The 26,584-nt window shown below is 42.9% G+C and overlaps 1 protein-coding gene across 12 annotated transcripts in view; it reads right to left on the bottom strand.

Annotated features, from left to right (window-relative positions):
• The window catches only part of LOC126985140 (glutamine amidotransferase-like class 1 domain-containing protein 1), a 113,121-nt gene that overhangs the window by 20,229 nt on the left and 66,308 nt on the right, over window positions 1–26,584 (bottom strand). For 6 of the 12 annotated variants that reach the window (XR_007738335.1, XR_007738334.1, XR_007738336.1 and 3 more), the window contains exons 7-8: window positions 24,282–24,327; window positions 5,938–6,057 (exon numbers count right to left, since the gene is read on the bottom strand). Coding sequence is in view for 4 of the 12 variants with exons in the window: in XM_050839697.1 (XP_050695654.1) it covers window positions 24,309–24,327 (19 nt within the window). In the remaining 8 variants the exon portion in view is untranslated. Of the gene's footprint in view, window positions 1–821; window positions 843–5,937; window positions 6,058–7,635; window positions 8,667–21,272; window positions 23,471–23,965; window positions 24,328–25,125; window positions 25,237–26,584 lie in introns of those variants that run through there. The other 6 variants (XM_050839701.1, XM_050839700.1, XM_050839699.1 and 3 more) reach the window with 6 other exon arrangements.

Here is a 26,584-nt window from a genome sequence, read left to right on the forward strand (position 1 = left end):
CCCAGGTACCAGCAACCACCCAAGTTCATGACTCAATGGAATCTAGGCTAGGAGACACACGTGAGGATATGAATCTCACCCACATCACCTGAGTCTGCAAACCCACCTCTAGAATATTCAGGGGATAACAAACACACAAGAGGCAACACCAAACAACAACAGTGATTCAAACACAAGACCCGTCACCAGGAAGCCAAGTGTTTGTTACTTCTACAGACGAGGAAAGTGCAAGTATGGGGTGAGTGGCAAAGAGTGCAGGTTTAGTCATCCCAAACCATGCCAGCGTCTGGTGAACCATGGCTCGCAAAGTCCACAAGGCTGCAACTTGGGCAGGGACTGCCCTAACTACCACCCATTCCTCTGCCGAAACTCAATTCAGAAACAGGTACGTCTCAACAAAAAAAGCAAATACACCCACATTTGTGTGACCTGACAGGAGAAACAGGACCAAAATGAGTATGGTACGCAAGTACTACTTTGGCACCCCAGCAGACCTCCCAAACACCCCATCGCAGTGCACACAGTCCACAGCAGGGTACAGAACAGGCAGATGCTGAGCCCAACCATACAAATTTTTTAGAACTTATCAAGGACATGAAACTAACAATAACCAACCTAAGCAAAATTGTAGAGGCACAAGGCTTCCTAATTCAAAACCAAATGGGGAAGCAAACAACTCAGCTCCAACCACAAGCCCCAGTAATACAGCAAGTGTACCCCTGGCTCAGTGCAGTAACAGCCCCCTCAAGTGTTTCCTAATGGGGAATATACAGGGTCTGTACCCAAAACTCAACAGAAAAAAAGTGCCATTCCTGTCTGACCTGTCAACGCTGGAAAATTTTGCCTTCCTCGCTCTTACAGAATCCCACTCATGCGAGGACATCAATGACACTGAAATAAATATACGTACAGAACTATACAGTGTTCAGAGCAGACAGAAAAGACTGGTTGCATGGGGGTGCTGTAACATATGTTAGAAATGATCTGGCATCAACCACCCAGACCTTGGCAGCCTACTCAAACGGTCAAGCAGAACATTTAATAGAGCAAATTAAAAAAATTATCAATAATTGTTGCAAACATCTACCGTCCCCCACTCTGCAGTACAGAAAATTTTTGTGAGATCCTCACAAAATTAAAACAAGTAATTGAAAGAATCTCTCCACCCACAAAAGACCTCATTATCCTGGGAGATTTCAATCTTCACATCATCAAATGGCCAGCCGAGAGCATCGAAGGAGGAATCCGAGGAGAGCAGGATCAAGCCAGAGCACTACAACACCTCCTGAGCCAAGAAATTACCACACCAACCAGAGGTCATAACATACTTGACCTGCTACTAACAAACAACAAAGAAATAATACATAGGTACAGAAGTGACAACACTGATATCTCTGACCATAACCTAATCACAGTGACTCTGACTCTGACGATATCAGCCAAAGGGATTCCAGCCCAGGTAACTGAAGGAGAAGGATTTACAATGCTCAACTTCAGTAGCAATAGTGCCGATTGGGGTCTAAAATCCTCCCTGGCTGCCGTGAACTGGGACGAAGTATTGCAGGATCAAGACGGCAAGAATATGTGGTACACCATAAAATCTGTACTCTTCCACGCCTGCGAAAACCACATTCCACAAAAGAAAAAACAAAGCAAAAGAAGAAACACAATACCCCACGACAGAAGGATACTCATGAGGAAGAGGACAAGACTGAATAAATAAGTATGCAAAACCAAGAGTGAGAGAAAAAGACAAGTAATCATAACACAAGCGACAGACATAGAAAAACTCTTACAACAGTCTCATGAGCAGCAACATAAAAAAAAAAAATAAATAAATAAATAAAAAAAATAAAAAAAAGGCTACTTCTTCAGCTATGCCAAATCTTGCCGTCCAATTGGGCCCTTGGTAACACCTGAAGGAGACATGAAAGACAACCTAGTGGATATAAGTAACCTCTTGGCCGAGCAATACCAGTCCGTGTTTAGTGTACGATACCAGATGAGTCAAAGAAAATACGGGAACCTGACAACTTCTGCCCTACACTACCACCCAACAACCCCAACACACTAGAAGATATCAACTTCTCCGAACAAGACATCATCACAGCAATTCAAGAGCTAAAGCCACACTCAGCACCGGGCCCAGATGGCATGCTTTCTAACTTGCTGGTTAAGTGCAAGGAGGAGCTAGCACGCCACCTATACCTCCTGTGGCGTAGCTCCCTGGACACTGGTGACATACTGGAAGAAGCAAGGCGTGTGGCAATAACGCCAATACACAAAGGTGGGGACAAGGGAGAAGCAAAAAATTACAGACCAGATCCCTTGACCTCCCACACTGTAAAAATCTTTGAAAAGGTTGTCAGAAATAAAATATACAAGTTCCTGGAAGACAGAGATCTACTCAATACACATCAACACGAGTTTTGCAAAGGAAGGTCCTGCCTGTCTCAGCTCCGTGCCCACCACGACAAGCTGCTCCACCACTTGGCAGAGGGTGAAAATGTCGACACTTTCTTCCTTGGCTTTGCCAAGGCATTCGGCAAGGTCAACCATGGGATCCTTCTGCACAAGCTGAGAAATTTAGGCATAACTGGGAAAACAGGAGTCTGGATTTCCAGCTTCATCACGAAGAGAACCCAGTTCGTCGCAGCAAACGGCGCCAAGTCAACTGAAAATGACGTCAGAAGTGGTGTCCCCCAGGGCTCCGTCCTGGGGCCTCTACTGTTTCTGGTCATGATCGGGGATATTGACAGAGATGTAAAGCACTCCACACTTGCCTCATTCGCTGATGACACAAACATATGCAAGAACTGGCAAGCCAGTGAAGATGTTGACCTTCTCCAAGAGGACCTTACCAAAATCTACAGCTGGGCAAAAGAAAACAACGAGACATTCAACAATAACAAATTCCAGCTTATCAGAAGTGGTCCCCACCAAGACATACTAGAAAACACTTCTCTGTTCACTAGTGAAAACCAGGCCATTGACACATGCCCTCATGCAAAGTGCCTCGGAGTGTTCCCAAGTGATGATGGCACCTTCAAGCACCACATCGAACACACCATCAGAAAGTAGGGATGTACCGATACCCCAATATTTGACTGATGCTGATACTGATACCTGTGCACTGATTTTTTTTTATACAACAATTCCAGCAGCTAAAGAGTAATATCAAATGTTAAGAAAATATAAAAAAAGACCTACTACTCGTTGTTCCACCATGAGTTTCTACAAGGGGCGAGGGAGGTGGCACCTCAGGAGGTCTAGTTGACTCAGCTAGGTTAGCTTTACCTTAATTGCCGTACATTTAGGCAGAAGACTGTGAAGAAATCCCCAGACCCTGGTACCAAAGGCTATGCTGTATACTAAGTATTATATACTTGTATTCAAAGTAATATGAATCTTATCGTTTAAAGTGATGAAAATTAAATCGCGGGAAATTCCAAACTATGTAATATCATGATACTAGATAATTACACTTTTCTAATATTTTTTCAACAATTTAGAAAATCCAATTTCTATTGAACAAAATTATTTCCAAAGAGTGACATGCGATGTACAAAACTCCTTCAAGTATCAGTAGTATCGGCAGAAAATCAGCCGATACCGATAGTCTTAAAATGTGACGATACCACCGATATCGGTACATCAGTACATCCCTATCAGAAAGGCCAGAAGAATCGCCGGGTGGATCCTTAGGACCTTCTACTCTCGGGAGGAGGAGCGTATGCTGACCCTGTGGAGGGCACTTGTCCAGCCTGACCTAGACTATTGCAGTCAGCTGTGGTCCCCTCACAGGGCAATGGACATACAGTCCTTTGAGTCTGTCCAAAGAGCATACACGAGGCAAATAAAGGGCATGAGGGGCCTCTCCTATTTGGAAGCTCAAAAAACTAGGACTTTCTTCCCAACAAAGACGCAGAGAAAGATACATTGCCATCTACACATGGAAGATAATAGAAATAAGGGTACCCAATCCCTCTGATGTCAATGAAGTTCAACCAGTCTTTAACCAGAGGACTGGTCGCAAGTGTGTGAGGAAACGCATACCAACAGAAGCACCGGCACGCATCAGAACTCTCCTCTCCGCCAGTCCAAAATCTAATCATAACAAGTCTAGTCACTTCCCGTGAAAATCTCGTCAGGCCCGCGCATGACGTCATGCTGCCTTCAAAGGCGGGGTCCGTTGCGTGGAACCAAGTCAGTCTGCAACGAGACGGGTGCACAGCGTTGACGTGGACCAGGATGCCTAATAAATGTGCTGTAGGTGGCTGCACATCCAACTATAAACACAAACGTGGAATTATTTTTTGTTAAATAAGAATGGTATACTTGGAGTTAATAAAGATATAATAGAATGACTGAAAAGGTAGTATGCAGTGGACAAGTCACCCATCAATTACTCTGTTTTCTGTTCTCGGACCATGGAGGTAGAATTTGTGGAGTCGACATCAGCCCTAAAAAGTGAATCCGCCGCACTCCCATTCTTTAGGGCTGCAAGGTTGTGGACACCTGCCAGGTGTCAGGTGTTGTCAGGTCAAGCTGCCCCTTAATGGGCTCAGCCAGGCTGCCTGGTGTTGTCAGGTTAAGTATTTATGAAATAGATCTACTGCAACAATAAATGTACAGTTCTCAAACACACCACCATTATAATGAATGAGATGGGGTCTGGAGTTAACAACTAAGGTAGTGGACGTGAGCTCTCACCCGGGTATCCCTCATCTTGCGGCCCTAAAAATGACAGTTCAGCTGCTTCACCTCAATGAATGGGATTGGCGGGCCGTGTCGACTCCACCAATTCTACCTTCATGCCTCGGACTTACCGAGGCAATATGACGTTATCTCTTTGCCACGCCTCTCCTGCGCCTGAACAGACTTGTTATGATTAGTCTTTGAGCCAGTCTGCCCTACAACGGACCTAAAATCTTCAACTGCTTGCTGCAAAGAATCCGGGACCTCACCAGCTGCTCTGTGGACCAATTCAAAGCCCGCCTGGATGCCTACCTAAGGACAATTCCTGATGAGCTGCCAATACCTGGGTACATGTCACTCTGCAGAGCAGTAAGCAATGCATTCCCGGACCAAGTGGACCTGCAACACAGGGACATTGGTCTCGGGGAGAGTGCTGGATCACCGTTGCTCTGAGGCATTGCCTTGCAAGACCTACAAGTATACTAGCAAGGGTAAAGAGTCGTTTTAGTACCGTGCCAGTATTTCATTACCTAACTTATGAAACATCACTAGCTCTTCATATATCTTTTCTACAAACGTTCGACAATCATGGAAACGCTTTCAAAATCCAATTCAAGGACAACTTATTGTTGAAAATAGGGGATAATATTCACGAAAGCGCAGCCTCCTTTGGCGGCGGCCGCGGCGACGGTGCCGCTGCCCAAAATAGCTTGCAGAGGGTTTAGAGTGGGGGAGCATATTTAAACTACTCCAACCAAACTTTACAACCAGCTAACGGGGGGCTTCGCCGCCCTCGACCCCCCTTCTAACCAGGGGGGCTGCACACACCCCTGAACCCCCCCCAAGTATATGCAACTTATTTCTGCGAGGAGGTATTTCTCGCAACATCGGCTGCACCGCCGCCGCGGCCGCCGCCAAAGGAGGCTGCACTTTCGTGAATATTATCCCCTATTTTCAACAATAAATAGTCCTTGAATTACATTTTGAAAGCGTTTCCATGATTGTTGAACGTTTGTATAAAATATATATGAAGAGCTGGTGATGTTACATAAGGTAGGTAATGAAATACTGGCACGGTACTAAAACGAATCCCGGGTTATGTGTTTTTACCCGCCACCACATGCTCAAAGGGTAATGCAGCGGAGATGAGCACCTAGGCCATGCGCAGCCCTTTGCTTTACTTTTTAGTTGGTTACCGAATAGGTAAATAGCGACGGCCCAAACCCTCGCGTTACTAACCGAGCCACTGACAGGTGTCGTGAATAGTCCGGTGTGGTGTCGTCTGCGGCTGGCCGCCGGTGCGGCGAGAAATAGCTCCCCGCAGTAATAAGTCTCGCCTCTGTCCACTCCGCATGTCCACTGGGGAACAGACAGGAATACACGTTAATTCACCTTATTTTGTTCTGCTTTATTCATCTGTAATCTTTGTCATGGTTGGTATTGCCCAAACCAGAAGAACTGAGTCAACATCAACGTGGGGTAATTCTCTCTAAATATCTGCCCTATTCGTTCCTTTTAAAGACTTCTACCGATTACAAGTGTTGCTCTGCTGGTGCCTGTGCCGTGTATTGGAGTCCAAACAGGGCAAGTAAACAATGGCAGTGAGGCAAATATGGAAAAAATAAGCATGTGTTGTTGAGCCGCTCTCTGCGAGCTATTTCCCGGAAGCTACGAGATTAGTCCTGCTGCACAACGCAGCCAGACTGTCGTACTCAGCCTCCTATTGATATGCCAGAATTTTATCTTTACTACACTCCCACACGGCCTCTGCGTGTAACGAAACACACGAGAAATTAATCCAGACAAGGAAAGGTTTGTCGGCGCCGGGGATCGAACCCGCGACCAGCGTAACGGGAGAGCCACTCCTTTACCTGTCAGCCAAAGAGGTACCCCAGTAACCCCACTGGCTAAGTGGGTTATGGGAGGCTCGCCCATCAGGCAAGTTCGACCCCAAAACTGTCTCCTCCACCCCAATAACTGGCTTCATATATAGATTTGTTTAAATGGTTAATTATTGGTGTTTTTTGGCAATAGTTTTTCATCATTTTCACTTCTAGGGAACCCGCGCAGAGGGCCACTCTCGGGTGGCATGATATGCGGGGGTTGTGCGGGGGATTCAAGGGGCCAGGACAGGATTAGGGTAAGGGTTAGGATCACTGATCTCTAATAACTGGACTGGTTGACTCCGTGCAAATCCTGAAGCCCGCAGCCGCCATCTTAAAGATTCCCTCGGGCTGAGGCATAGCTATATGTAAAAAAAATCTGCATCAACGCGCTAGCTGAGTGGCAGTAGCACGTGGTAAAACACTTCATTACGAAGTTATTAATGGACTGTATTGGCTATAACAGGCAGCGCCACACGTGGCCACTCAGTAAACTGTCAAAGCAGTACTTTCCATAGAACTCAAGTTATGTACTAGAGTGCGTCTGAGGCTGCCTGCAGGATACAAGGCCTTGATGCCGCCACCGCTCCAAGCCAACGACTGCACACATTTTACTCCTACTCGATTTCCTGACTCTACTATTTGACATGGAGAAAAACTGAAATCGGGTAGGAGTGAAGTGTGTACAATCATCGTCTTCTTGCGACGGCGGCATCATGGCCGTGTATCCCTGAGACAGCCTCAGATGAACTCTAGTCTATAACTTGAACTCTATGGATAATACAGATTTAGAGTTGAGTGGCCACATGTGGCGCTGCCTGTATAGCCAATACGGTCCATTTCCTGAATTTTTCTATCCCCTAGCTACTATAGCTTTTTATTGGTTTATGGAAAAAAACACTCATTACCTAGTCTCAATATTTCGCACAAAACAATTCTTTTTTGTGTGATTTGACTGTTACATCCGCTATATAGCATGTAGCTATGAAATGTGTTTCCTTGCAAACTGCTTTTTCAGTGGATTGGGAAATAACAAATGTTAATCATCATGAAATAAAACAGAAAAATGTAGGTTCTTTTCATATATTTCTTTTGGTTTTGGTTAGATGAGTAACTAATTAAAACGTTCAACTGATTAACTTATTCTACACGTAGTGACGTACAATGTTTTTGCTTTTCTTGTAAACTGTAATCTTTATGTTGACTGCATTATATTCGTCATTTACACAAAAACTTCAACAAAGAAGAAGAAAGAGGAGGAAGTAGAAAAGAGGAGGAAGAAAAAAAAGAGGAAAATAAACAGATAAAGAAAAAAATAAGAAAATGAGGAGGAGGATGTAAAGAAAAAAATTGAGGATGGAGGAGGAAAAGGAGGAGGAGGAGGAGGAGAAGGAGAAGGAGAAGTAGTAGTAGTCATCATTATACTAAACACATAGGTAAATAACATGACCTATATATACTGAGCGCCCAGGTTCCAATCCATGTCGTTGACCCCGTACTCTTGCTAAAATGTATAACTTTCATTCTTATCGCTCAGCTGCACATGGCTTTCCACTCTTGCTTATCCATATGCCATCCAAATCCTTTATGCAAGAGTTAACCAGCATCTTTACTCTTTCATCCCTTCCGCTGGTAAACTCTGGAGCAGCCTTTGCCCTTCTGCACACGGCTTTTCACTCTTGCTTATCCATATGCTATCCAAATCCCTTGTGCAAGAGTTAACCAGCATCTTCACTCTTTCATCCCTTTCGCGGGTAAACTCTGGAACACCCTTCGTCTGTATTTCTTCCTTTAACAGCATATTAGTTCAAGTTTTATAGTGTGTTTGGTCACATCCCCTACCACCCTCACACCTTCCTTTAACAGTATATTAGGTCATGTTATAGAGTGCGTTAGGTCAGGTCAGGGTCACAACCCAAGACGGCCCCACACCATGAACTTGAACTCTTTCAGAAGGGAGCATCAGGACACCTCCTGAAAATGACCTTGTTTCTGGCCGCTCATTCTGTTTCCGTTGTTGGAGCAGTGTCTATCAGGCTTTTATTTATTTTTTATTTTTTTGTTAGCCTTGAGTTGCCTCCCTTGCTGTAAAAAAAAAGTACTAAGGTTAAAGGTCAGTATTATAAAACACTTTCGCTTCTCACATGAACTATTTCTAAGGGTCAAAGAAGGGGTCAGTCAGGTTATAGTGAGTGTTTCTTGAGGTTCACAGTATAAAAGAAGGGTCACACTACCACCAGGATTATTAAACTACTCCAGGAAATGCCCACAACTCCTGCGAAAGCCTCGTCAAATATGTGTTCTTGGGCGGCGAAATGTCTTATAATACGACCCATAGTACGTTACTGAGGTTAAGATTGCTCCATAGAAGGTTATAGGCACCCCTGTTACTACCTCTTCTAAGCAGGTTACATATAGTTACTTATGTTATTACCTACATCCTGTTATTTCTTCTGTTCTGTATCTCCTGTTTCTGCTATTGTCATTTTTTTCTGCTTTTTCTCTCTTCTGGCACCATCACCCCACAACCCCCAATGAAATCCTCCTATTTGTTCCGAAGGTATAGCGCTAAACTCGAGGATCGCGAAGCTCGAGGTATTGAAAACACTGACAAACCGCTTATTTGTTCCGACCCGTGGAGATTTTTTTTTTTTTTTTTACGTGGCCTGTGGCGCCGGTAGGCTCTCCATCTGGGCCTGATGGTCGGCCCTGAGCCCGTCATGGCGCAGGCAACTGTTTATAGTGGCGCCATTATAATTGGCTCATGCTGCACCCCGGAGCTCACTTTTTTTCCTCCTTTACTCCCTTGTTATCTCAAAATACGTACCTTGGAAAAAAGAAGAAAACAGGAAGTGAGAAGGGGTCGTTTTAAAGCCACAGATGAAACCTTATGATTGGCTGAGCGTTGAAAACATGCTTGTGATTCACTGGGAGTCCGATGACGTCATCACCGGCGCTAACCCAATCAGCGGCCTCATTGCCTTAAGGCGGTTTCACACTGGCCGTTTTCCTCTTGTGACTACTAGCAACGCCTGTACGCCCATCCGGGAGCAAGTTGTCGGTTGTCCGTAAGCTGGTGTCACACTGGGCCTTTTTCTTCCCACCGCGTTGGCGGCACACATAAGGGGAAATTAGAAGGGTGTAGAGGGGAGGGGCAGAAGGGAGAGTCAAGTCATGTCATGACACACACACACACAGAAAGGGAAATGAGAAAGGTGAGGGGAGGGAGGGGCAGAAGGGAGAGTCAGGTCATGGCTTAACCTGAGTCAGGTCATATCCTGACCAAAGCCCTGATCTGACTCTCCTTTCTGCCCCTCCCTCCCCACATCATACTTATTCCCCTTCTGTGTGTGTGTGTGTGTGACAAGTCAGGACATGACCTGACCTGAGTCAGGTCATATTTTAACCAAAGCCCTGATCTGACTCTCCTTTCTGCCCCATGCTCCCCACATCCTTCTCATTTCACCTTCTGTGTGTGTGTGACAGGTATGGACATGACCTGACCTGAGTCAGGTCATGTCCTGACCAAAGCCCTGACCTGAGTGAGGTCGTCCTGACCAAAGCCTTGACCTGTCTCTCCTTTCTGACCCTCCCTCCCCACACCCTTCTCCTTTCTCCTTGTGCTTATCCTCTCTGTCTCACCTTTCACGAGAGGGGCTCATAACCAGAGTAAAGCTACACACCTCCTCTCGAGTCAGGGGCTCGCGTGGTATTGAGGCTACGCCGAGTTGAACCAAACGTGACATGGAGGAGGCGGCAGGAAGTTCATACGCGGTTAACGTGTTAATAAGTCTCTCTCTCTCTCTCTCTCTCTCTCTCTCTCTCTCTCTCTCTCTCTCTCTCTTGCCATAACCACAATGTTTGGAGGAAAACGTCCAGTGTGATACTACCTTTTAAGGTAGCATGCGCGACGCTGATGGTAAGTAGACATGACCCGTACATGTCAAAGCAGCGCGAAAGTCGGGGTGATAATGCGCTAAAGTCGGGATGGTAAGAATTTAGGACTAACCGCGAAACTCGAGGATCGCGAAACTCGGATAGTGCGAAACTCGAGAGGGTGCTGTATAGTATGATCCTTAGGGCTGTATTACAAGTCCAATCCGAGAAGTTTCGGGTCCCTACAGAGTTATTCATTCCGAACTCTGTAGGGACCAGAAACGTCTCGGATTGGACTTGTAGTATGGCCCCTAAACCGACCTTTGTAGGGACCTGAAACTTCTTGGGTTTGACTTGTAATACGGCCCTTAGGCTGTGTTTACACCAAGCAAGTCGCGTTGAGTTGCGTCGCGTCGCGTCATGACGATTCATGACGTATCATGAATCGCCACCCCAGTTATAACACTGATTTATATGGGTTTTTGAAAGAGACCGTTTACACCAGATGCGTCGAGTCACGTCACGTCGCGTCGAGTCACATATAGGGCTGAACCTATTTTTGACATCAGTCACGGCGAGTCTGCTGTGGTGTGTTCAAGCATGCTGGTGGAACTCCTAATCAACTTAGTTCAAGAACCCCCTGCTATATATGATTCCAGTGACCCTAACCACCGGGATCATGATGTCATCGCTGCTTTATGAAAAGAAGTTTTCAGTTTTACGTATCATCCTGAAGCATGCACACCATTCACTCAACCATTCATACATATGTACATACAATGCACACAGTGTTAAGATTGGGGCCTATCACAAAGCTATGTTAGTAGGACAAGGGACAAGGGGGAGTGGGTATATTCATATACTTAATACGTATATTTTCAATATTTGTAAATAACAATGTACACCATTCATATAGCATCCGTTACGTTCAATCATACTCAAGCATACGCCAAGAAATTATACCCGTCACCAAAAACATGAAGTTAATCATAACTCGCTGATCCCTTCTGGGAGGAAAGCGGCTCACCCAGACACACGAACATCAACTTAAGTATGATAGAAAAAAAAACACCAAAAAAGAAAACAAAAGAAGAAAAACAACAAGAAAAGAACTAAAAAGAAAAGAAAAAGAAAAAGATTTGAAAAACGCCAATAGAAAATAAAGGAAAAAGAGAGTAAAAGACCAATGGAAAACAAAATAAATAAGATAAATTAATAATAAAAAAAAAAAGAAAGAAAACATGCATCCGTTCTCCATGAAATCAAATGGGTCATTGAGTACTGACTTGACTCAGGTTGACGCAGTCGGTGTAAACGGAGTTGTATCAATATGAATCGCCTCAAATGACTTGACGTGACTCGACTCGACGCGACTCGCTTGGTGTAAACGCAGCCTTAGACTCAACTGTTTCAGAGTGTAGAGAAAAGCAGAATCATTAATGTCCAAGTGAGATGTTCTGTTGAGTGCAAAAATTATGTCTCAAATTATCTGGCTGTGTAGTTTTTATAACCAATACCTGAGTGATAATTATGTGGGTGTGATACTAGGAATAGTCTTACTGAAGTCATATTCGGCATTCAATATATATAAAGAAATATGTGTTTTTAGATGTGGCATGAAGTGTCTCTAATCATGACTATATTATTTTACGACCAATACCTGAGATAATTATGTGTATTCCAACGTTGTCAAGTGTCGTGGTATGTATACAAAATCTTTGTTATCATCCTAAAAACGAAACAATCTCAACACTATATGACCTTATTGGATTATCCAATTATTTAATTAAATTCATTTAAAGGTAGTAAATAGATGACATATGAGAGGAAGCGAGAGGTGTTGAGAGTGTGTGGCAAGGTGCGGGTGCGGAGTGGGGCCGCCACCACCACTACCCCATCGGCCAGTTTCACGTGGAAATACTATAATGGTTTCTTACTCGCCAAAGGCTAAAGAACCATTGAGATGAAGATCAGCAATTATAGCATGTGGAGGTGTAGTACATGCCCCCAACCTTATCTCTACCTAAGTCTTAGGGGAAAATACTGTTGGCTTTGCTGATGGACAGACATTTTAACAGATAGGTAGACAGACACAAACATTTTTAGTATCACTGATTTTTAGATCATAAGGTAAAATTATGCTAGGAATGTTTCTCTTTTCTTTTTTTTTGCAAATTAGTCACACATTATCCATACTGTTGACAGGGCTAGTAAATGTGAACACATTATGGTGAGAATATAAGGTAAAGAGAATGTGAACAAAAAAGGTGTGAGGGTAATGAAAGTACTGTGTGAAGCCAGGTCTGTATACACTGAAATGAATACTGTGGGTTTTATTGTAGGAACACTGGCAGACATAGATATCAGATGGATTACAATATTTTCCAATCCTCCCTTTTCTACCAGTTTCAGTTTTGCTTGAGCTGAATAACAGGTGAACCTTGTGTGGTTCTAAAAAATTATTGTCATTATGCAGTACTGATCAAATCACATAATACCAACAGAAAATGCTTAGATAATACCAGGAAATCATTAATAAATATTGGCATTTTTGTAACCTTACATGAAAACATGAACTTTATTGTTGCTTTTAAGCATACTTAGCAATTTCTTCAGAGAACACTGCTAAAACATAGTTATGGCATAACCCCAACACAAACTGATGAATTCCTAATCCTGTGAGAAGTTATTCTTGTAATTCTCACCTTTAATATTTCAAAATTTGACCGCAATTTTTAAGCAGTTGGTTGTTCTTCTAATGTCTCAAATTACTTTTTTTTTTTTTGTCTGAACGGCTTTTTACCCATATTCATAAGGGTCTCTGTTTGTAGGTTGTGGCTCGGGGTTTTACAACTGAATGTCCTTCCTGATGTCACATTGCAGTACAGGGGTTCGAACCGCCTCACCCTGGCTCAACACTTCCATGGCTTGACAATCTAACCCACTAGACCTCAGGGCCCCCTTTAATAACAGATTGACAAAAAGAAAAAAAGAAAAACTGTCCAATAGACCAAGCCAGATTTCTTTTTAAGCCTGCCAAATCAATATGAATCAAACTGCTTCACGCATTGGTTTCCAACCTCATTTTTTTCCTCTATTGTTGACTTCAATAAATTACATGTTAATCATTTTAAATAAGGTTTTGACATAGCATAATTTATAATCCTTAAAGCTTCAGTAATCTCTCTCTCTCTCTCTCTCTCTCTCTCTCTCTCTCTCTCTCTCTCTCTCTCTCTCTCTCTCTCTCTCTCTCTCTCTAACCAAAAATAAATGTATTACAACAGCAAAATTCTAAAATTACAACAATCAACAATTACAAAGTTGATGGCAGTCTTTACAAAACCTTGGAATATCTGCCATCTAACAACCACTACTACATTATTACCAGCATCATAACCTTGTTTTCATTAAATGGGAGTGGATCATTGAGACACAAATGAGTACCCCCCCCCCCCTAAAAAAAATATAATACTGATGTAATTGGGGAGAAAATATCTCACAAAATGGGCAACACAATGTAAGCATTCACACATTTAGGTAACAGCTGTTACCCCAGAATATGACATGAGGTGCTACTAATGTACAATGTCTCCCACCACAGCCCACCTAGTTTTTCCTTCTCACTTTTGGGTTATTTGATAAATGGGTATTGGGGTAAGCCTGGGTGAGGTAAACTATGGTAATGCTGATGTCATACCTGATCCATGTTCCATGGTAATGGGCTTTTAACCTCCATAAACTCAATGGCTAATGTGACAAATGAGCACTGATGACATGTGGCAGTAGCATAACTAACTCTCTTCGACTGCAGCCCATCAAAAGTCTACCTGATTTGAGATAGTGATTTCTGGTGAAGAAGTGTACCTATGATTCGTTTACTGCATCAAAACTTGTTTAATTCCAATTGGCTATATGTTAGAGTAACATAAACATCTAACATCTGTCACCATAAAAGTGATTATATCATTAAAATAACCATCTGGATGATCTTATTTACATCATATAAGCATGTCAAAACAATAACAATTATATCTACAATTCTACGTATATTTTGGGGGGGAGATCACTCTGTGAAATGAGATGAAATCAGATGAAATTTGAAATATAATCTGGCCAAATGGCAGTGATGCATACTCTCTGGAACAAGCTGTTTCTTTTGAGATCTTCATCGCTCACCACTACATTGTGAGATGGGCAGTAATGTTTTTGTCATTGTCAATCAGTTTGTCTGTCTGTTGCCAAAATGTCAGAGAGATAGATGGACATGTACTCACATACACACAGTAACTTAAGGCGAATATTTCAAACTGATCAACTTTTGGAAAAAAAACAATAAAAACTTGCTAACTGATGACAAAGAAATGAGAAAAGACTGACTGATTGAATGACAGGGTGGCCATAGGAAATATACATGTTGATATGAGGAGAGACCATGAGTGCTTCCAAAAAAATATTGATAGGTGGTCCTACCCAGACCATGAATTACAAGATAGGGTTGAGAGGTGGCCTGGCCCAGATCTTGCTTGGTTTCCTGTTATCTGCAGTTTCCTGTTATCTACAATTTTAGACAATATGGTGGGCAATATCAAATCTTTAGAATAAGCTGTTAAATATCAAAGGAGTTTTCCTAAGAGTAAATCAGTTTGATATATTTACTTTAAGGACATTCTTCTATGAATTTGGTTACTATGTCAATGTTCTCTTGGTAATTTGGTAACTGACAAACAAACTGATGAAAATGACACAAACATTATGTTGGTCCATCAATGTTCGAGGTGGGACAATATCTTGTACCAAGGTTAAAGTCATTGGCGCCACTATAAACACCTGCCTGCGCCAATGCGGGCTGGGGCCGACTATCATCCAGGCCCCTCAAGCCTACCGGCGCAATAGGTGTAGACATAAAAAAAAAAAAAAAAAAAAAAAAAAAAAAAAAAAAGTGGTCAGCATGCCTAACTATGAATCTGGGTTCAAATGATAATCTGAGCAGTCGCCATGCAGCCCACTCAGCTGTTCATCTTTCCTTTTAGGATGGTCAATAAATCGGTACAGTGGAACCTCGGGTCACAAACGCCTCTCATCATGAACAAATTTGTTCCTGAACAAATTTTCCAAACCAAAAATGTCTCAGGTGTCAAATGGTGTCTTGAGCAACGAACACAAAAGCTGGCAACATTGTGGGCTGACAAGCTGGGAGTATCGGCAGAAGGGCGATGGTTGCTGTGTAGCTTTCGCTTAGTGCACAATATGGAAGGGGACTCCCCTTCCAAACAATAACATCTCTTCCCTTTCCCTTCCCCACCACCTTCCACTTTTTAAAGCTGGCGTCACACTGAGCCTATTTCCTCCAACAGCGCTGGCAGTAGGAGCAACCTGCAACTCCAACTTTTCCGGGTGTGCATCACACACAGCCAAGGTCGATTGTACGTATCCAGAACATAAACAAAGCAGTTGGCCTGTATTCACATGGAGCTGTCTTCTAATAAAGTAAGGGCTGTTGCGGATTGTGCTGCCATTACCCAAGTTATGGACATGTTGCTGCATTTAAATGGAAGGAAGAAGCGGTTGTGGGTACGATCATTGCTTCAAAGACAGGAGGACAAGAGTGTTTACCCAAATCTCATCAGAGAACTGTGCTGTGAAGGCCATGAGTCCTACAATTTTGATAAAATGGAGAAGAAAAAAATATTTTGAACTGTGGTCCTACAGGACGGGGTGTTCTTTTATGTTGTCAATTAATTAATAAACAAAACAGCTTTGCCAGGCTCTTGGTAGGCCATCTGTCACTGCTCCTCATTCCTCAGCCACTGCAGTCATCTGTTTGTTTACATACAATCACATGGTTGCTTGTACCCACAACCGTTTTCCAGCCGTACGGATGGAACCTAACGGCTTTAGGAAAACAGCCAGTGTGACACCGCCTATTGCGCCGTCAACTCTCCTCCGTACAGGCACAGTGAAATTAAATTGTGTTTTCATCTATTTTATCTGTTTAGTATTGTATTTATCTTTCTTGTGTAAGATTTATCATTGGTTTTGTGTTATGAACTTGTGGACAAAATTGTTGTAAAAGTTTAAATAAGCAATCATCAAGCATCGAGGAACAGATTAATCAATTTTACGTTGATTCCTATGAGGAAAATAGCTTCGGTATATGAACATTTCGGATGACAAACGGCCTTTAGGAATTAATTAAATTCATGAACCAAGGTTCCACTGTACTTGGAAAACTGGGGATGATAAAGTGTGGTAGCTCGGATGTTGCACTGGCCCTGTGTCCCAGGTTAAAGCCGATCTACATAATCCATTTTCATTCCAACAGGTGATGTGTCAAGCTTTCTTACATGCATCTTTATGTAACCATTCACACTACCCATCGCCCTGCCAGCAGCAACCCTCCATCAGCTGACTGACATGCCTCAGATTTCTTTCTGAAGAAACCCTGGCTGGTTTGACAGTGATTTAATGGTGGCCTGATGGATGGCTGAGAGTTATGTGAGTGAGGACCTGAAGAGCACCCTTCCATCTCACAGGTTTGTACTTGACACCTCGTCAATATTGATAACACGTTTAGTTTGTTGTTTAGCATCATGGATGAAAGGCTGGTTAGAGGTATTGCTTCTCAGCAGTTTGTGTTAATCTTGATCCTGGTTTTCAAGTAAATAACTAAACTTAGTCTTGGACATTCACAAGTATTGGTAGAATTTTACTTGATTATCTGAAAATTTTATAAACAGGCTCCAGTATTCACCCTCACACTTTATTTTTTTGTAGTGATTGATGTACCTGTAATGTTTACCTCTTTCCGCTACCTTGTTCTTCTTTCTCATTTGCTAATAGAAGAGCAATTGCCACACACCTAATGTTCAGAGAGTGACTTCAAATGACCTTCATGTAGCAGTATCTGAGTGAACACCACCTGTGCCTATTGGATGATCAGGAATGTGTTATGTGAACACACAACCATTAGACAGCCTCAAGCCAGCAGCCTGCCTGTTGGAACCAAAAACGTGTTGTGTGAATCTGCCTTTAATGGGTTCTCAACCACCACAGGCTCAAAGGTCAATGATAGCCAATGAAACAGAGATGAGCACTGCAGCCACATGCAGCTAATAGCATAAGCTCTCAACTTTACCTTTACCATATAAACAAATGCCTCATTACAACAGTCTATCATTTGTCATCCTTCAAAATATCTGCAATTTCAGTTCTAAACAATCATATTCTTTTCCATGGTATCCTCCCATCTCACAGGTTTTAATTGTTTGGCTTTTCCATAAAAACTGTTGACAAAATTTGACCATATATGATGTGTCCCCCAAATCTCTTATGTTTAATAATTATCTTTCTCCGAGCCTAATTGAAATAATATAAAAATTTTGTCTTGAGAGCAACACCACTTGTAACTTACACTAACATGCATACAGACAGATACATGCTCCTCTAAGTCACTCCCCAAAACCTAACTTTTTTTTTCCACACTTGGACTTATTCCTTTTCAGCCCTCCTACCCATGTGTGGAGGCATATCTGAAAATTCCCCCAAATCTTGAGTACAATCTACATCTACAAAGGTAGACGGTGGCTGAGTGGTTAGTGTGTGGGCCCCGCATCCACCGCGTGATGGATGACGCGGGTTCGAATCCGCCGTTACCACCTGGGATTTTTCAGTCACTGCTGAGTGGCTTAAGACTACCCATTTGCTCTCCTAAAGACCACCCATCAACCTGGACTCTAGAGGAAACCATTCAAGTAAATCAAGAACGAGCTCCAGGGAGTAGCATGAGCCAAGAAAAAATGACGCCACTATAAAACACTTACCTGCACCATGACGGACTGGGGCCAACTACCATCCACGCCCCTCAAGAAAGCCTACCGGCGTTATAGGCGGGCACAAAAAAAAAAAATAAATAAATAAATAAAAAAATAATAAAATAAAAATAAATAAATAAAATAATAATAATAATAAATAAATAAATTCAGACCTCAAACTCTCCTGAGATCGTTGTCAGTGAGATGTAATTCCCCATGATAATTCTGAGTTTTAACAAAACAAAATTGTTTAAATTCACAACATTCGCCATTCAGTTCCTGGATGTTTCGCTGACGGACATTTCACTGACGCACATGTTACTTTCCCAAACAGATTTTTTGCCGAATGGACTTTTCATTGACAGACTTTTCGCTGACATTTTTTTTTAAATAGTTGAATTTGACCAGGATTGGAATATGCAGACTTGATGTGGACTCTACACAAAAAAGAAAAATGTTAGAATTATAGAAAGCATTCAGAGAGCAGCAACAAAGATGGTGCCAAGCTTGAAAGACATAAACAAAGAGATTGGAATGACTGGGTTGGCCCACCATGGAGGAGAGAAAAGAAAAATATCTGATTGCACTTTGCAGGGCAATGAAGAAAATGGAAACAATCAACAGGGATGACTTGTTTGTATGGGATACGAGATATACAAGTTCATGGAAAGAAATTGAAGAAGACAAGGTGCCTCAGAAATATTAAGAAACAGCTTTCCTCTTAGGTGCATTAACACCCAGAATGACCTAAATAAGGAGATAAATCAAGCCAAACTATTCATGAATTGAAAATAAACTTGATAATCTGTAATTTGGAGATGGGACCCCATGAGTGCAGCTCACTTCCTGAACATCACAACTAGGTAAATACACACACACACACACACACACACACACACACACACACACACACACACACACACACCACTCCTGTGGTGCAGAGGACTACGGCTCTGCCCTGTCCAGCTGACAGCTGACAGGCAGAGGTTCAAGCCCCACTCAGGGCGAAAGATTTTACCACTGACAAGGAGCAGTTACTGTCCCCCTTTGAGCATGAAGGATGGGTGTCCATTAGTATCCATAGATTGGTTAAGCAAGCTCCAAAGCCCTCTGTGATATGGTACTAGCAAGCAATCATGGAAAAAGTATGTGATCAGGCTGTGGTGCATTACATACAGACGCACGTGCATACACGCATGCATGTATGCACGCACGCATGCACACAAACAAAAGCTCAGTGGTTAAAGGCTCTGTGCTGCCAGGCTTCAGCGCCTGACAGGCGGAGGTTCAGGCACCGCTCAGGTCGGGATTTTTTCACAAGGAGTGGTTACTGTTCCCCTTTGAGCAAGGGGGATGGGGTGTATGGTGTGTGGAAGTCCTGGCAGTACCCAGAGATCGACTACAATGAGCTTGCTCTTGTCAGGAGGGTATTTGCTGGTGACTGTGAGTCCAACTCGTGATCAGGCCGTGATGAATTACACACACACACACACACACACACACACACACACACACACACACACACACACACACACACAGTTATATTGAATACATATATAATTAATTGTAGCCACTTTTCAGATATATTTAGGTTCCTTCTTCCTTAACTTATGAATAGCTAATATTTACAAATCAAAACTGTGGAATGGTCACAAATGTTCCAAGGAAAATTGAATGTCTCTAGGACATGTTGAACTGCTCTTCAGCAGCTGTAGAGGAAGCACCAGGACACCAAGTTCATTTCTAGATGATATTACTTTTCTCATTTTCAAGTAGGGTGAGGTGGACATAACTCGTACACGGTCATGAGACGTACAAAGGCTGTTTTGTCGAAGCAAAACATCGAGGAGAGTCTCACTTCCCACAGAAGAAAGAAAATGGGACACCAACAACTGACGCAGCCATCCTGTGCCGCAAGCCTCACGCCTGAAAATGCTAGGTGAGTTTTTTTATTTTTGAGTTGTCTGATGCAATTTTCTTGCCTCATACTATAGTGTATGGTGATTGTGAATATGTCTTGACTTTGCTGGTGAAGGTTTTCATGGTGAATACGATCATAATGAAAAGATATTTGCATGGAAAGATATTGTTGTCCTGAGTTTTTGTGTTCGTGGGAATCCTGTAAACAAACATGTGCGTAGTTCACGAGTCGTACAGCTGTGGACGCAAAATGTTATTGTAAAGCCTGGTGACATTTGACAAGCATAGAAAACTACCTAAAAATTACCAGTTAAAACACTGTCATCACTTGCAGAATTGGAAGTCCAAACAATCTAAACTGATACCTCAAAGGAAGCCCACAACCAAAGGATTACTTTAGGCATTTGAGTTTGAGTCTTGGTGCAAAGCCAGATTTATAAGAAATTTATTTATAAAATTGTATGGGCCATGAACACCTCGTGTACGAGCCGTGACCCCCTGGTCACAAGACGTACAGCAATTGAAATAAAAATAAAACCTTCCTATGGAGAAAAAATATTCTCTGGAGAAGCTCAACAGATACTCATAGAGGAAGCCCATTTCCTGAGGAGTATTATCCACTTTTTGTTTTGCCTGTTATGGCAAATACAGATTTTTAATGAATATTTTCCCACTAGTAGTACGGGTTGTGTCCACCTCACCCTACATGTACATTAGAGCCCCATTTAGCGCGAGAATTAGGTGGATGAACGCGATCGCACTAACTGAATTCGCGCTAATTGAATAAAGTAACCAGTATGAAAAAAATATTTGGTGCACAAGTGGGTCTGACTTTTGGGTTTGATACTTACTCAAAATAATCACTCACATAAAAAAAAAAAAAAAAAAAAAAAAAAAAACAAAAAAACTACGATTGGCTGAGCTCTGAAAACACGCTTGTGATTCGCTGGGAGTCCGATGACGTCATCACCGGCGCTCACCCGGTCAGCGGCCTCGCTGCCTTAGGGCAGTATCACACTTGGACAACCGGCAAATCCAAATTTTCTGGGTGTGCGTCACACGGCCACAAGGCCAACAAACATCCACAACGTAAAGAAAGCACTTGCCCTGTATCAACGCTGCTGCGCATCATGGTGGCTTGTGCCGCGCATCATGGCAGCTTGTGCCGCGCATCGTGGCGGCTTGTGCTGCGCATCATGGCGGCTTGTCGCGCATCATGGCGGCTTGTGCCGCGCATCATGGCGGCTTGTGCCGCGCATCATGGCGGCTTGTGCCGCGCATCGTGGCGGCTTGTGCCGCGCATCATGGCGGCTTGTGCCGCGCATCGTGGCGGCTTGTGCCGCGCATCGTGGCAGCTTGTGCCGCGCATCATGGCGGCTTGTGCCGCGCATCATGGCGGCTTGTGCTGTGCATCGTGGCGGCTTGTGCCGCGCATCATGGCGCCTTGGCGCAATTTTCAAAATTCAATCGTGGTGGCTGCTCGCACTAACTGAGGCTTTCGCGCTAATTAATTTTTTTCTTGGTAGATGGTGGCTCGCGCTAATTGCGGTTCGCGCTAATTGATCTCGCGCTAAGTGGGGCTCTACTGTACTGGCAAACCCCATTATTTGACATTTTGAAATACCTAACCTTTCTCATTGTTTCAGTAAATAATCCCCAGCATTTTGAATTTTTTTTCTCCAAATTTCTAATTCCTGATACAGTAAAAGTCCTTTCATCTGGAATGCAGGGGGTCAAGAACCCTCTGGATTATCTGATTTTCTGGATTACCAGGAGGGGATCTCTAAATGTTCAAAACCATTCCGGCACACAGACACAACTGCTGGACCTTAACCCGCTGGACCCCAAGTGATGTACGTAATGCGTCGATAAAAAAGTAATCGAAGGATCAGCGTTGCACATAATGTGTCACCTACTATTGAGTGTTATGGCGCCTTACGGAGTGGCCTAGGATACTGAATTTTGGAGTGGATATGTAGGAACAATATCCCAAGCGGATAACTCGCTAGACCCATGCCACACCCATGCACGCACACCCTATGCCTCGCAGGTCATTGTTCTCAGTTATTGTGCTTTTGTGAACCCATAAACATGACACAGTACAGTCTGTTCATGCGTGTGGCGAGGACGTTAAGCTCTCAGAAAGTTTCACATATCTTGGTAGCGTAGTTCATAACAACGGTGAGTCTGGCCAGGAAGTCTTACGGCAGATTGGTCTGGCCCACGGTGTTATGGACTCGCTCAACACGAGTATATGGCATTGTCGGTACCTGTGCAGAAGGACAAAGATCCGGATCTTCAAGTCCTTTGTGCTCCCTGTCTTACTCTATGGTTGTGAGACATGGACACTAAATGGGGACTTGGAGAGGCGGATTGATGCCTTTGGTAATAAGTGTCTACGCAGAATCGTGGGATATCGCTGGAATGACTTTGTGTCAAACCGGCGACTACTCCGTGAGACTGATTCGACATACATTGACTGCATAGTCCGTCAACGCCAACTCCGGCTATATGGGCACGTGGCACGTTTTCCGGAAGCTGATCCTGCTCATCGGGTTGTCTCTGTAAGAGACAATCCTGAGTGGAGGAGGCCAAGGGGATGCCCACGGAGTTCGTGGCTGGAGGAAGTCAATAGACCCTGCCGGGAGGATGGGTTAGGAAGGGGGCCTGCATGGAGACTCGCCCGGAGGGACCCCCGGGCTTGGTGTCGTGGGGTGGGCGAGGCAACGCGCCCCCCGGCGTATGCCCCCACTGACTGATTGATTGATAAACATGTCTGGCCGTTGTTTCTCATCTCGTAGCATCTTCAACACATCATGGGATATACGTATTCCAACTCCCTCCTCTGCTTTCAACCCCACTCCTCCCTCATCAGCTGAGTGCCTTAACATTGCCACATATAAATGTGAATGAACCTATTGCATTGCTTAGATAAACTTACTGATGCTCCAGACACCAAACAAAGCCATGGAATGAATTCAGAGGAAATTTGCCAACACTTCCTTAATGCCTTTTGGAGTCTTTATCCACATTTTGGGTCACTACAGACAAACAAATGACTGAATAATGGGGTTTGCCTATAGATATATACTATATGCCTTTCAAATATTGAAGATAAAATTCTTTACTAAAAGTAATATCCATTGTTTTGTGCACACAAGAGGTGGCCTTATACTTCAAAACCTACTCTGCCTAAAATTTTGTGACACATACTCTTAGCAGCTTTCCTCCTCAGTGGGCTTTTTTCTCTCATTTATTTTTGCCCTTGAGCTGCTTCCTTTACTGTAAAAAAATAGAGCTAAATAGATAGATAGATTGATAGATATACAGATAGATAGATATACTGAGATATAGATAAATAAATTTAGATAGACATATACTAATAGATTTTCTATATTATCTGTCATCAATGTGATTTACATAATTTTTCCAGGGAGTAAAGGAATCACCCTTCATTACACATCCTGTTCATATCCCATAATGAACACCATTGAGTGCTGGGGATTGAACCCTGGCCTTCCAGCACACCAACTGAGCCACTGATGAGCTAGAGGGTAATGTATATAAACATCATATGTGCCACTGGGGTTGATTAATAGTGTCTCCAGCTACCACAACTCTGAACGGGGTCACCTTCACCCTTCAAGTTCACAGTGGGGACCGGGGCATCAAGCATAGGCCACTGAAGTGGCCTCTGGAGCAATAACCTTTTAGCTCATCACTGGCTCAGTTGGTATACTGCTCTGACTGTTACTGAGAAAGCCCAGGTTCGATCCCTGACAATCAGTAGTGCCTATTATGGGATTTTTTCACTGTATCATTGCAGTTTCTCTAATGCACTGTTCATATATCACAATATCTTACTTTGTATATTTTCTTTCTAGTTAATTTATGGCTGCACAATCTATGGTCATGGTTTCAGAGTAATCAAAACAATTTGTTGAATGTAGTTGTTCACAGTAAATCTGAACTCAAAATGTTGTAAGGAGTTAATTTGCAATCTACCTTTTGGGTCAACAGTCATTTTCTAAACAACTGAACTGACGGAATGATCCTCCCGTAGGAGGCATTGTCTAAAACTAATAAATCATACCTGTTGCTGATTTATCATCTCATCTAATCATTTTCCTTTGCTTTGTCTGAAAAGTAAAAAAAATAATGTATTAGTTGATTTCATTTGTAATCTGTATGACTTTATAAGTAAATGCATAAACCAAAGGAATCTACAAGAACATGAATTTGTATTTAATACAGCTATGAAGGTTCTCCCTATTTCCTGTGTCCCAGGGTAATGGATTTTTACCCAGTACAACCTCAAGGCCCAATGAGAGGGAGATAAGCACCAAATGTCAAGTGCAGCTATAATATAGTGCAGCAGTAATGTACGGTTAACTTAATGCCATGAGTTAATCACCTTCATTGCAAAATTGCTTCAATGTCCTTAGACAAGACTATGCATCTGCCTGGCTAAATCTACTCATTAAGATATGTAAATGCTTTGTGAAAATTTTAGAATGAAATAATTTATGTTCTTTTCTTTCAGAATAATTCAGTTTAACAAATCTTAAAATACACAATATATGATTTTTTTTCTTTCTTACACCAACAATTCAGGTAAATATGGTGATTCTGTATCCCAGACTGAGGGACACACACACACACACACACACACAAAAAAAAAAAAAAAAAAAAAAGGCAGGGAAATAAATACTAATGCAATTTTCACTAATGCAATATTCATTCTCCTTGAATAAGTACTTTGCTGGCATATGTTCTAAATATCAAGCTGAATAGAGAGCAGCCATTTTAAGTACTAAGTTGACACATGCAAACATGTATGAAACCTCACACAATGAGCAGAGTTAGAAACAAATACATTGAGTTCCCCTATTTCATGTTTCATTGACATTGACTAATACAGGTAGTACTCAAGTTACATTGCAGTTCAAGGGCAGTATGCTCAAAACCCTTCCTTAGAGTGTCTTAAAGGGTGCTTCTGGTGTACGCTCAACGAGGTGCCTCCCTCCCTTGGGGGTCTTGTTAACGCTGAGGCCGGCGTGTGTCTGGGAGAAAAATAGTCATGCCACCCCATGATGCTCCACCAATCACAAGGCTAGGATTCGCTGATGCTTAACCATTCACATGAAAGTAATGGATAAGTTGATGTTTGCAAACAGTACAAAACATTCATGGTTGAGATTGGAAATGAAAACAATTAGTGATATTCTGTTATTGGCGGCAACTGACAACTGTATTGCTTCACAAGCTACCACACGTTACCAAAGTAGATGGTTCCTTCATTCCTTCCTTCCCTCCTTCCACTTCCTTCCTACTTCACTCCCTTCCTTCCTTCCTTTCCTTCTTCCACTCCTTTCTTCCCTTCGATCCTACCTTTCCTTCTTTGGCTCCTTTCTTCCCTTCCTTCCCTACTTTCACTCCCTCGAGTCCTTCCCTTCATTCATTCCTCTCTTCCCTCCTTCCCTCCCACTTCAATTCCTTCCTCCTTCCCTCTTCCTTGCTTTCATTCTTCCTTCCTTCATCTCCCTTGCTGGAAACATTTTGCTGGCATCCTCAAGGTCTGTGGATGCCATCCTTCGCCACAAGAGGTTGCTTTTATATCGGAGATTTATTTATGGTAAGTTTCATATCTCAGAAGGCTTATGCCACCTTGAAATTACTTTGGAAAGTGGTTAGCACAAGAAAGAATGCTTAATACATCTTATAAGCTTCCCTTTGACTATATAAAGTAGCAAAAGGCTGGGGCCGACCACCCTTTAACCCATGGGCTTCGGCTGTGGGAAAGCCGAGAAGTGTTCGAGAAACGACAAAATTACACTGCATTCTGAGACTAAGAAAAGAGCATGGAACATACATCAGAGTACTCCTCTCATAACCATAAAGCCGTTAAAAATATTTACTTTTACTCAAAGTCCATTCTTTTTGGGTGGTGTTTGTTATAAAATAAACAGTCTCGTGAACCGTGGCATCTAGCCGAGAGTAGTTTGTTGTCTACTATACAGAATTTGACAAGTGATTACTGTATTGATAGCTAATTCAGTATGCCTTGACCTTACAGCACCACCTATGACAAAAAAGCCCACCTCAAGATCACTCACCCACCACAATGACCCAGGGTATTCATGGTGGGTTGCGCTATGCCACCACCGCCTACAATTAGCTCAAATTAGGTGTTTTATGGCGAGCCCTTTTAAGGGTCCTCCGTATCACAGCCACGACTCGTGAAACCCCTAAAAATGGTCTGCCGACGTTCTCAGGTTAAATCCTAAGCCTTCCACAGCGATTGTGCGTACCTTATGTGTTTGAGCACAGATCTTAGCAGTTGAAGGGAGGCGGGCCGGTGTGAGGGAGCCAGCTGCTCCCTCACACCATTCGAGC

Source organism: Eriocheir sinensis, chromosome 58 (genome assembly GCF_024679095.1).
Source record: "Eriocheir sinensis breed Jianghai 21 chromosome 58, ASM2467909v1, whole genome shotgun sequence".
Taxonomy (NCBI): domain Eukaryota; kingdom Metazoa; phylum Arthropoda; class Malacostraca; order Decapoda; family Varunidae; genus Eriocheir; species Eriocheir sinensis.